Source organism: Alligator sinensis, unplaced genomic scaffold (genome assembly GCF_000455745.1).
Source record: "Alligator sinensis unplaced genomic scaffold, ASM45574v1 scaffold570_1, whole genome shotgun sequence".
NCBI lineage: Eukaryota > Metazoa > Chordata > Crocodylia > Alligatoridae > Alligator > Alligator sinensis.
In genome coordinates, this window is record NW_005841997.1 from 183,896 (window position 1) to 197,047 (window position 13,152).

A 13,152-nucleotide genomic window follows, 5' to 3' on the forward strand; every position below is an offset into this window, starting at 1 on the left:
ATTGGTCGATCAGAAGAGCCAAGAGCGGAGGGAGGAGAAAATGGATGCTGGGACTGCACATGGGACTGTGGCTGATTGTGGCATCTCTGGATGCATAGACTTTGCGATTCTTGAGCGGCTGTGGGGACCGGAAGTTGTTGGTCATTTTCAGGAGAGTTGAGCCAGTGGCCGGGAAGTGAACTGTGGTCACAAACGCATTTAGCTGCAGCCAAGAAAGAGAGAGGAAGAGATCTCAAGTCACTGATTTATGCTCAGTCAAAAGCACATTTCAGAACCCTGACTTAGCCAAGATCTTAAGCTCATGCTCTTCATTAGTTGCACAATACTTTCCAAAACAGAGATGGGCTTACATTAAGGACTTGCTGAACCCCTCTGCTGAAATGAGGCCTGTGTGAACACATGTACGTGAACACAGATATCCATCCCAGGCGTTCCCTATGACTTGGTGTTGCCAGATTTTCATCACAGGGATGATGTGAGAACCTCAGCTTCCATTAAAACAAAATAGAAAGTTTCATCTCACTAGCCCTCACCATAGTGCAGTAAAGCTTGGAAACCTACCTCAAAGGCCCATGGATATTCAGAAGCCAGACAACGCAACAAAAAAGGCCACCTTTTTTTTTTTTTTTTTTTTGAAAAATTTTATAATTTTAAAGCCAATTGAATACTTTTTATCCAAGATCTGACTATTTTTTGAACGCTGACAGCCAGCCAAGCTGGGATTCCCTCAAGGAAGCAGACTTTACTCGGCAGCTCTGAGAGGAGGGAAGAGGACTCCACCCACCTGTCCACTCTCCTCCTGCAATCAGGGACCAGCTCTGTACATGGAAACCATAAGAGATGATGCCTTTGTGCAGCACAACAGTGCATGCAGGGCAGAACTGGACAAGCTCTTGTTTCTGAACACCACCACTGGCAAATGCTGCCTTTCCAGGAACTGCCCACTGGCTGATCCCCAAGTTACTAGATGTGGCTTGAGGGGGAAAAACAGGCTGAAGGAAAACTCCTGGAGGGAATGTGCCAACACAGAGGAGTTTCTCTGCCGTTTTGATTTACTGAGTTAATTTGCTGCTGCTTCTGATTGCTGAATGCCGCCAGCAGGCTCTGGGTGAGAGCGCGTGTACATGAGCACATGTGTGTGTATATTCCACATATGATCCTTTAGAGCTGCCAGGTGGTCACGGTTTAATTATTTAATTGCTGCAAAAGTAATGAATTGTCAGTATGCCTAGGGATTTTTCTTCAGGTGATATCTGTTACACTATTATTAAAGTCTAAAGAAATAAAACAAAAAGAAAATTAGTTGCCTGAGTCACAGGAGATTGTTTCCACTCGTGTTCTGACTAACACAACTGTATGAATAATGGCATCTTCAGGACCCACTGCACTTTGCACTTGGTTTGGGCAGCCGGGTTCTGCTCAGCCGGGACTGGTGTCTAGCAGACAGAGCTCTAGCGGGGGGTGATCTCCAGCTGAGGTCCGTAGAAGCAAAAGGAGAACTCAGCTCCAGTTTACATTCTTTGAAAACACATCCATAGGGAATGGGGTGGCAAGATGAGACCCACCAAAGCAGATCTGCACAGCCCCTGGGGTTTGGATGCTCGCTGTTGCCCTTTGGAGCATGTGTACCTGACACTATTTTCCGGGCTCACCTGGCATGCCCAGGGCACCTTCTAGTGGATGCTTCTGGACAGGACTGGGCAGTACTGCCTAAAGAAGAGACTACTTGCCTCCGGGAGGATCTGGAGCAGGCCCTTTGGGTCATTGCCACCCTCCTCAACCCTTATCACTTAAAGAGCAAAACCAAGGACTGGAAATTGAATGTGGAACCGGTAGAGCTGACCCAAAAAAAACCTGGTTTTTTTGTTACTCGTTCCAATAAAAAGGTTGACTTCACAACAGCTGTTCACACTGGTGTGATTTTTTTCCCCTTTGCACTGATAGTCTAGTTACACACATTCAGCAGCAAACAGTTGCAGAATACAGCAAGTTGTGCAAGCACTTGAGCTTGAAATCTGCTTGCTGTTAATATCTTCAGCAGTGAAACATTTGCAGTGGAATCCTGAACCTAATCATTACACTTAGCCAACCAGGGGAAAGACGTAACAATAGGATGCCTATGCATCTAATCTATGCAAGCCAACGTGTCTTGAATTTGAGATATTTACAGCAAAGGGCCCATGAAAAAAAATCTATGCTCCAAGACCTCAGTAGTTCAGTTCAAAAAAATTACTCGGCTCTAGCAAGAGGCAACCTGTAGCACCAAGTGTAGACTTCTAGGCTGCTGGGCCAAGTTTATGAGTCACTAATAGAGCAACAGCATCAAGACTGCAGTTCACCCTGGAGTACTAGTCTTTGCCCCACCAGCTAATATTTTACATGTGCTTATACCTGGCAGGTATGAAATGGTAAAAGCAGAAGTTCTCACAAGAAACTATAAACTACACTTGCAGAAACAGGGACACGGCAGGGTCCTTAAATACACACACCTAACATCAAGTAGAGGCATGCAAGCAGTTACAATGCAATCAGTAACAAAACTAGTACTTCCTAAGCACGCTTTTCTTCCCTAACAGACAACTCAGACCCACCCACTCTCTTCCAAGCACCTTTCCCCCAAGCATTATAAGGCACAGCCAAGCCAAGCCCAGCCCACTGGGCCTTTATATCAGATTCCCAAACCAGACAGAAAGGCATTTCACCCAACCCACAGCCCATGCAGCCTTTGCATCCAGCCCTACCCATAAACTAAATTCTTCACTTACCTGGGCTGGTTGCATTTTGGTCAGAGACTTTTACCCTGTCTTTGCCCATTGTTCTCAACTCTTTCTCAGGAGCCCCAGAAAGGGCCTGCCCTCTTCGTCTGGTCCCTTCTCTTCCAGACACAGGACTCCACTTAGAATTTGTCCTGCTGTTAGGAACTGGCCACTACTTTCCCTTGGCCTTTTATAGGGCCCAGCTGTCCCTCAGTTGGCCAGCTGAGCAGTGGCTAATGAGTCACAGGTGAGCAGGGCCACTCTTACCTTTGCCTTAGCCTACTGATCTCACTCCTGCGTAGCACACCCCATAGGATTTGGCATCAGAAATTATTAGAATCAGCCTCCTCTAGAACATGTTTGTGTCAATGTTAAAAATACAGAAGTGGAGGAAAAAGTAGAATTTATTTCAGGTGCTCACAAAGTGAAAGCTTTCCTGATGGCTTTGAACCAATACCTACAAAAATACAACTCTTTTGATTAAGTAAAAGAGGTGTATTTGTGGCATAAAGTCATCAGCCCTGGGAGTCACAAAGCAAAGCCTCCTGACTCCCAGCAGAAGTCTATGATCCCCATGTTCTGCCCCACGATTACCAGTTTTCTCTTTCCCAATTATTAATGAGCTGTAATTGTTTTATTAAAGGCACAGGAGGGGCTTACAGGTCCCCGGTGTTCCCCAGCATTATTGATCTTCTGCAGTCTCTCATTCAGTGTCTTGTACTAACAGAGACAAGTGCAAGTCCCTGTGGGGATGCCTGTAGAAGGGAGCTCTTAGGCAAAATACAGCTGTTCCCAACACAGGCAGGCTGTATGCTACAGACACTTTAGAGCTGTAATCCACACGTGCCTGCCCTTGTGAGGGAATCCCAGCACTCTTTGACATTACCACAGCTCTCTCTCACACCAGGGCCTTGTTTGCTTTACTGTGCAGATAGGTGGCATCTTTAGGAATAACCTCCAGCATCGTTGTAGACAATGAGCATTTTTCCTGACATCGCACCATGGCTGCTCTTTGACATATCATGGCAGTATCTTCCAATTCAGTCTGTCTGCCCCTGGCATATGCAGGGCACCACCACCATGCCAGACCCAAAACTTCTACTGTGATACATACCCCAGCCACCCTCTCTTGGTCTGCACCTGCCAGCTCCTGGAAACAAGGTAATACAGCAGCCTGAGAATGCACCAGCCGGTGCCTCCAAGACAGACAGCCGAAGGGCAGTTCTAGGATGCCTACGCTGCCTCACTCTGGAAAGCTGGTAAGGGCAGAGCGGGAGCATGTGGGGCTGGTGAGAGCTTACCACACAGCATTGCTCCTGGGCACCATGCATTGGCTGCATAGACACTACAGCTGTCACCTTCCCTCACAGAGATGTTCAGAAAAGAGATGTTGGATGTTCGCTCCACCAGAGCAGTTTTATAATTACCAATACATTCCAGGGGTATAGGTTGTAGCCAAGTTGGTCTAAGAACATCGACAGACAAGGTCCCTTGGGTAAATTGGATATCTTTTATTAGACCAACTCAAATAGTTGGTCTAATAAAAGAAGACTTTTTCCAACTACTTGAGTTGGTCTAACAAAAGGTATCAGATTTACTAATACATTCCAGATCATTTCACAGGGAAATCTAGATATGTTTCTCCTCCGCTGCATGCAAAAAGCTGTGAAAAGATGTAGGCCACAATTGACCCAATCTACAGGCAGGGTTGTAGTTGGAAAGTAAGTGAAGGATTAATCCTGTGCAGTAGCTCTCACCACACTTGAGGCTGATTCCTGGCTTCCCCTCCTAAGTCACTATGAACAGAAAACATTTACTGAACCTTTGCTGCCCTCAGACTGTGCTCCAGCTCCTGTCTGCACTGTCATTAGTACATAATGTGCATACCTATTGTTGCAGGTGGAATAATCCTGCAATCTTATGGTTTAGTAGTTTTCCAGATTGTCAGAGAGAGAAAAAGTAACCCCAAGAGGATCTTTAAATGCTTATAAACTGGTAACAGCCTTGCAGGCCTAAGCAGGTCTGAGTACAGAGGGGCCTGTGGAGAGTTTCTGATTCTGTAGAATTGGAAAGAACTGTGTAGCCACAAATATGACCAGTCTAAAGCCCAGAGAAGTCATTGAGAATAGGTGTTATAAGCAGGTGTAGAGTCACATGAATCTGCCACCTCAGCACTCGCACCTATCCCAGTGAAATAGTCAAGGAGGGGGACTGGATGGAGCAGGATATTAGGGCCTTTCTTCTCTCAGTCACTGAATCAAATGCAATCCCAGCAAGTAGCTGCTGCGAGTTAGCATCCTCTGGTGCATGTTTACTGGCTGCGTGAATCAAGTTGTTGGTCTCAGGCCAGGTCCTCCGTCATGTATGACCCCCTGCTGAAATCCCAGCAGTGTGGGGCAGCTGGCACCAGCTGTGGAAAACGGATTCTGCTCCCATCCTCACACAGGGTCACTGCTGTCTAGAGGTCAAATACAGAGCTGCAAAGCTCAGCGCTGCTCCCGCCCTTGCTGAACCTGTTCTGCATGGGCAAAGAACTTCACTTGCCCGAACTGTCACCGGAAAGCTGCCCTCCCCGGTGAGATCTGCTCACACTGGCAAATGGCTGCTCGTAGGTGCTCAGACACTGCAGTGATGAGCAGCAATATAGCTAAGGGGGGCAAGCAATGAACCAAGTTGGAGGGAGCACAAAAATAGCAGCTGCTACCACCACCAGGCCAGCTGCTGTTGCCGCCCAATGTACCACCCCTGCCCAAAACTGCACCTCTGACGTTACACATGCTATAAGAGCCCATATCAGTTACAACAGGATCACAGGGAAGATCCAGCTGGTGATGAGACTGGACATGTGCATCAAAGCTGGACAGGGCTTTGCTTACATTTCTCATGAAATCCAGCAGGGTGATGACCCTCCACAGAGGCTAGATGGGAAAGGTTCCCTGAGGAGAGCAAGCTCTTCATCAGGGCTCATTGTTCTTTAGTTTCCCCTCATAGGAATGGAAAATGGGATCCTGGGCTTTACAGTCTGGAAACCAAGATGGTTTTTCTGCAAAATGGTTTTTCCGACCGGGTAGAGGGCTGCTTTAAAAAAAAACAACCCAGTAAACTAGGTCCTCCGGCGAGGTCTGTTGACTTCACTGCAGATAACACATTCCAGGGAGCCTCCCACCTGCATGGAGTAAATGTGCTAGTTTGGGAGCATTGGGGGATCTCTGTATTAGTGGGAGACTTCAGGGGCTGCCTTTGTACTCCAAGCCATTTCCAACACAGAGGGGCCCTTGTCCCTGATGGGATCCTCTCAGCACTACATTAATAATAATCAATTATTATGGAAAAGTTTGGGCCACAACTATCCCCCTGCACTGGAGTCAACAGAAGTTATTCCCAATAGGTACAATAGACCCAGGGGCCCACGATGCCTGCTATCTATCTAACACACACCAGTTCTTCCCCACTGGTGTTATTGCAAAGTAGGCAGCTTTGCTTCTAAAGTCACTTGGTATCCAGAACAGATGTCTGCCCCTCTGGCCTGGTGGGCAATTAATGGGTTGGAAAGAAAGACCCACAGGAGACTGCATAAGATATGATGAAAGGGCTTCCAACAAAAAGGCATCATTGGCAGACCCCTGCCCAAGCTACTTAAATCCAAGCATCCCCTTGGTGGATGAAGGAAACCTCCCAAGAGATGTAATCCTTCCCTTTTATCAGAGCCCCTGCAAAGTAGCCTGGAGTTGTTTGAAGGATTAGCTGGGGTGTGTAGGAGAGTGGGGGGGTAGAAAAAGGCTGACAGGACTTCTCTCTCTAAGCCTCAGGTTCTCTGAGTAAGGAGGACATCACAGGGAGAGAACAATCCCCTCCTGCATCTACTCCGAAGAGTGCAGGCTCCAAGCTGGGTTTTTAGAAGGGGACTTCTGAAGGGGCAGTGTCCTCTTTCTACCTCAAAATCTGCTTCTTTAGCCAATGCGTAAACAATGGCCCAAATGTTGAACAGCCACTGAAGTAAGACTCCTTCCTACACGTGTACATAGGCAACTAAGTGCACCAATGTTCAGAAGTCCCTACTGAAGTTGTATGTTCTGTGGATGCTCAGCATTGCTGCAAAGAAGGCCACTTATTTACAGGTCTAACTACGGACAAAGCAGTCAACTGAGTGTGCCACTCTTAGCCTCAACTCTGGTTGCTGGTACTTCCAGCATCATGCACAGGAGGATCTCAAAGTGTCTGACATTCATCCATTCATTAATAAACCTGGTGCCTGGTTATTTTGCAGCTAAAGATCTGGTGGGTTAGGATGAGGCCTGCATGCTCCTTCCACCATGATTTAAGTAAGGTCTGGATCTCAACCATGGAAGGCGAAGAAGAAACTGAAATGAGTTGGGCCAACAAACTGCAGGCCGAGAGCTTTGGGGAACTCGATGATTCACCCATTAAAGCGATGAAGCATTTCTCTGAAAACATGCCCTTTTGTTGCTAGTGCCTGCCCCCACATAAATAACAGAGCACAGCAAACAGTGAAAGCCAGCGGATGTGCCTGCAGCTGAGAGGCAAGGAGGCAGCGAGAACCCCAGTTCTGAAGCAAAGGGCTCATTTGCAAGGACTGTGTAGGTGGAAGGGGTTGGGTTCCATGCACTACAATTGCCTGGCCTTTTTCAGAGCAAAGAGCAAACCTGATTTGGGGAAACAGAGCATTTCCTTTTCGTTTGAGTAATTACAGGTTTAAATTTAGAACTGGAGAAAAATTAATGGAGACTAAAGTTAGCACCTCGGCAATGTGGGTCCTGCACCCACATCCCTCTCCCCATGCGATCTTCAAGGAATGAAGGGGTTTTTAACTCGGCAGTGTGCTCCGGCTCGAACACATCTGACATTTACATTATAGCGGGGACATGAAAGACGGGGATCTTGAGAATGTCAAGAGCCCCAGGAACATTGATCGACTGGTGTTTATTGGCTGTGCCTTTGAGAAGAGGTTCAGGGATTTAGAAGCCCAATGAAAATTATTGGGAACCCTTAGGCTCCTTTGGAAATCTGTCTTGGCCCCTTCCATCCTAACAGATCCTCAAGACACTTCTAGAAAGCCAACAAATTGATCTATGAACTGTGTCTGAGGTACATGCAGTCAGCTCTGGGGTGAAGCTCAGCAGCTGTTAGGCAGCTTGCAACACTACAACATGATCACCGAGCAGAGGAAATGAAGAAATCAACAGAACAGCCATTCTTTCCTCTTTTCCTTTTCATTGCTCCCCTTCTCAGGAAGGTGCTGGAAGAGAGCCTGAAACTTCAGCACATCAATTATGAACAATCCCATTTGCCTTCACCTTGGCTTTGCCCCTTCCTTGCTCTCAGAGATAAAGGATGGCAGGGGAGGAAAGAATAGATCTAGCAGCAAGATCTATTTTTGCAGTCACTGTTTTATTGTATTTCAGTCACTTTCAGCCTAAAATTAGTTCCCTTTAAAGAGCCATCAATTTATTAGCACTCTTCTGACCCAACAGATCATTCATTCTGTAGCAATGTTATTCCCTAAAGTCCTCAGAAGAAGGTAAAGGCAAGGAGAGAGCTGAATGGACAACATGCTTATCCTACCAGCAGTGCCTTTATGGGACACTAAAAGGTTTGGTTCTCCTGCCCCTCACGTTTGTATAAACCAGGAGTGACTTTAAGAAAATCAATGGAGTTGTTGTAAACAGGAAGGGAAGTCAGCCTCTAAAACACAGAGCCTGTTCTTTTATCACCCAAACTGAGCATTTAGCCCAGCCAGCACAGGGTAGTTATATACCCAATATGAACCCCATCGTGGAACAATGTAAAGAAGCTGCAGACCACCCTCCCCCCTTTTCTTCAATCCTGTCCTGTGAGAAACTTTTCAGTTCCACCAATGTTACGTTTTCATTATAAGATGCCTTTCAAAAAGGAATAACCAGGAGCAGATAACCCTCTACTCCATGTTCTGAAATTGGGACAAAGTTTTGTGCAGCTGAGGTGGATAATTTCTCTAGTTCCCCAAGTGCCCCACATCCAGGCTAGATAAATCAATAGAGTCTAGTCTAGAAAGAGTGAAATTCATGAGGGGGAAACAAGCCCACCAACCAGCCTAGAAAAAACACAGAAGACCAGAGCAAAGGAGTGCCAAAGATTTTCCCTGGTTACACACACAAGTTTATTGGTTTTGCTGCCTGTGTGTGACAGCTGGGAGGAAGCAGTTGTGAGCATGATTCTGCGAGAAAGCAGATAATCAGAGATGCTCGGGCACAGAGCTCACTGCAAGCAGCTTTCTCCAGTCTTCACAAAAACTGGGCTTTGGGCACATTATTTGGAAATAACAAGATGACACCATGTGTATACCCAATTCATGTAGCTGACTCCTCATCCTAATGGATGCAACCCTGCAAACTCCTGGATGTCTCCTAACCATTGGGACCAAAAGGGCAAACATCCATTTTTATCCCCTTTGCAAAATGCCATGGATGCAAGCAAAATATTAAAAAGAAATAGAAAAAAAAAGGCAGAGGATTCACATTCAAAATGTAAGAACCCTGGATTTATTACAGTTTCATTCATATATAATTTAGACATGGCTAACTTGCATTCAGATAGAAAGTGCTCTGTGTCATACTGTCAGTCATCCCAAATACATTGCACCTGGTAAAACCAAAGAGGTCCCATTTCTAACTGTCCTGTGATTTGTTTTTAGGCTCCAATTCTGCAAAGATATATACCCCTGCTTAACTTTAAGCACGTGAGGAGTCTATGAGTTTCAAATGAAGCAGGGAGGGAAGTCTTGTATGATTGTGGGCTTAATGTTTTAGATTTTAACTAGTAACAAGCATTTCTCTTCCTACACCTCACTAATCCATCCCTAATTACATCATTGTTTTCTGGCCTGTGGCTAAAAATGATGACTATGTAGCAGCACTGGTGTGAAGAGGTAATAAAATTATCATGAATCACTGGTGGTAAAGGGCAATGGGTTGGGAGCAGGAAGAGGTCGAGTTTAGGAGGGGCCTGAGAATTGGTCGATCAGAAGAGCCAAGAGCGGAGGGAGGAGAAAATGGATGCTGGGACTGCACATGGGACTGTGGCTGATTGTGGCATCTCTGGATGCATAGACTTTGCGATTCTTGAGCGGCTGTGGGGACCGGAAGTTGTTGGTCATTTTCAGGAGAGTTGAGCCAGTGGCCGGGAAGTGAACTGTGGTCACAAACGCATTTAGCTGCAGCCAAGAAAGAGAGAGGAAGAGATCTCAAGTCACTGATTTATGCTCAGTCAAAAGCACATTTCAGAACCCTGACTTAGCCAAGATCTTAAGCTCATGCTCTTCATTAGTTGCACAATACTTTCCAAAACAGAGATGGGCTTACATTAAGGACTTGCTGAACCCCTCTGCTGAAATGAGGCCTGTGTGAACACATGTACGTGAACACAGATATCCATCCCAGGCGTTCCCTATGACTTGGTGTTGCCAGATTTTCATCACAGGGATGATGTGAGAACCTCAGCTTCCATTAAAACAAAATAGAAAGTTTCATCTCACTAGCCCTCACCATAGTGCAGTAAAGCTTGGAAACCTACCTCAAAGGCCCATGGATATTCAGAAGCCAGACAACTCAACAAAAAAGGCCCCCTTTTTTTTTTTTTTTTTTTTTTCATTACAGAAGCCAGACAACGCAACAAAAAAGGCCACCTTTTTTTTTTTTTTTTTTTTTTTGAACAATTTTATAATTTTAAAGCCAATTGAATACTTTTTATCCAAGATCTGACTATTTTTTGAACGCTGACAGCCAGCCAAGCTGGGATTCCCTCAAGGAAGCAGACTTTACTCGGCAGCTCTGAGAGGAGGGAAGAGGACTCCACCCACCTGTCCACTCTCCTCCTGCAATCAGGGACCAGCTCTGTACATGGAAACCATAAGAGATGATGCCTTTGTGCAGCACAACAGTGCATGCAGGGCAGAACTGGACAAGCTCTTGTTTCTGAACACCACCACTGGCAAATGCTGCCTTTCCAGGAACTGCCCACTGGCTGATCCCCAAGTTACTAGATGTGGCTTGAGGGGGAAAAACAGGCTGAAGGAAAACTCCTGGAGGGAATGTGCCAACACAGAGGAGTTTCTCTGCCGTTTTGATTTACTGAGTTAATTTGCTGCTGCTTCTGATTGCTGAATGCCGCCAGCAGGCTCTGGGTGAGAGCGCGTGTACATGAGCACATGTGTGTGTATATTCCACATATGATCCTTTAGAGCTGCCAGGTGGTCACGGTTTAATTATTTAATTGCTGCAAAAGTAATGAATTGTCAGTATGCCTAGGGATTTTTCTTCAGGTGATATCTGTTACACTATTATTAAAGTCTAAAGAAATAAAACAAAAAGAAAATTAGTTGCCTGAGTCACAGGAGATTGTTTCCACTCGTGTTCTGACTAACACAACTGTATGAATAATGGCATCTTCAGGACCCACTGCACTTTGCACTTGGTTTGGGCAGCCGGGTTCTGCTCAGCCGGGACTGGTGTCTAGCAGACAGAGCTCTAGCGGGGGGTGATCTCCAGCTGAGGTCCGTAGAAGCAAAAGGAGAACTCAGCTCCAGTTTACATTCTTTGAAAACACATCCATAGGGAATGGGGTGGCAAGATGAGACCCACCAAAGCAGATCTGCACAGCCCCTGGGGTTTGGATGCTCGCTGTTGCCCTTTGGAGCATGTGTACCTGACACTATTTTCCGGGCTCACCTGGCATGCCCAGGGCACCTTCTAGTGGATGCTTCTGGACAGGACTGGGCAGTACTGCCTAAAGAAGAGACTACTTGCACAGGATCATCCGCTCCCTGAACTTGCTGCTGTGAGCTCGGCTTCTGGATACAGAAGACCTTCAAGACTCACCAAGGCAAGGGTAGGAGGGTGCAGTCTCAGGAAGCAGAGCTGATCTGAACCCTTACCTGAGACTGGCTGATAAGGATGGGCTCCTCAAACACCGTCCAGATGACAACTTCAGAGCAGTCAGGTGTGGTCAGGGAGCCCTTGTAGCGGTAGTATTTGGAGAGCTGGGCTGTGTCGGGGAGAAGGTTATCCAAGCAAAAAGTAGATGACAAGTCCACAAAATCCCCTTGAGAGACAGAAAGGCAGAGTCATCATAAATAGACGGGGGCTCCCTGGGGAACTCCCAGCTGACAGGAGGGACCCACTCATTACACCACCTGCACCACACAATTCCTGGCTGCCCCTTGTTTCACTGCTTCAGCACTGCTTTAAAGAACACTTCACAGTAAGCAAGCATTAGACTGCAAATATCTAATTCCCTGAAGTCTTGGGCAGACATTTTTGATGTTACGGAAGGCAATGCCCCACAAACCCACCCTCCCCAATCCTCTCCCACCACATCTGCCAGTAGAGTATGAAGTGCAACAGCAGCGTCTCAGCTCCAACTGGCTCTGCCCAGGACAACAGCCCGTACTGTCAGCCAGTCAACAGATCCAACAAAATGTGCGGCAGGACAGTGCCCATCTCAGCCAACACACTTTACTAATCTCCTCTCCCTAGCCTGAGGACACGTACACAATGTCCAATGGCCACATATCGGACACAGACAGTCCCAAGGTGCCTCTGGAGGCTGCACCATGCATTGGCACAAGGGAGCCCAGTGCCACTAGCTCACAACAACAGCCATGCACAGCAGATTGTTTTTGCATTGGGCAGGGAGCAAGCCAGATAGCTTGATGTTTCTACCACGCCTGTGCCCCATGCTGTGCTGATCCCATGGGAATTACCCACTTCCACTGGCACGTAGAACCCAACTGAAAGTCCTTAAAATCAAAAATCAATGATCCTGCTGCTCCTCATCTTCTCCTGCATCTGGGCTCCCCTCCCAATCTCTGTTTGACTTGCTTTGGCAGGAGTACTCACCTTCACGAGAAATGTTCTTCAGGCCAGCCACAATTGTGTTGTAATTGGAGTTATCAGTGTCTGATGCCTGCCAAGCATTAAAGAGGGAAAGCAAGTGAGCAGGCAGGACGGGTCTCCAGGACTCTGTCACAGTGGTCCCACAACAGGAGTGGGCACCGCCCTGACTCCCAAAGCATCTGCAGCTCTTTTAGAGAGTGCTGGGTGGCAGGACACCTCTGCACAAGCTCTGCTTCTTCACTGCAAGCAATGACAAAGACTTTTATAGAGAGAATCCCAAAGGGTCCCCAAGTGCTGGGGGGGGATGGTTTACCCACCCCACAAAATGTTCTGAGATGTCAACACAGTCTTGGGAATTTTTCACTGGGGGAAAAAAATTAAGACCTTTTCAAGAGAGATCACAGAATAGCTACAAGTCCCACCTAGGCAGTCATCCTAGGTGTAGAAGACATAAGTGAGCCCCTTGAGCACCTGGTTATTGGCTGTGTTGTTTTCTCTCTCTCTCT

At 46.8% G+C, this 13,152-nt stretch overlaps 1 protein-coding gene across 4 annotated transcripts in view; it reads right to left on the reverse strand.

The window, feature by feature from the left end:
• Nucleotides 1–8,900: 8,900 nt before the first annotated feature.
• Nucleotides 8,901–13,152, reverse strand: part of LOC102374478 (carbonic anhydrase 15-like) — a 37,505-nt gene continuing 33,253 nt past the window's right edge. For 3 of the 4 annotated variants that reach the window (XM_025201549.1, XM_025201547.1, XM_025201548.1), the window contains 3 exons: nt 12,650–12,716; nt 11,686–11,852; nt 8,901–9,966 (listed from right to left, as the gene is read on the reverse strand). In XM_025201549.1, the coding sequence (XP_025057334.1) occupies nt 9,748–9,966; nt 11,686–11,852; nt 12,650–12,716 (453 nt within the window). In that variant the 3' untranslated portion in view covers nt 8,901–9,747. The remainder of the gene's footprint in view (nt 9,967–11,685; nt 11,853–12,649; nt 12,717–13,152) is intronic. The other variant, XM_014518919.2, reaches the window with a different exon arrangement.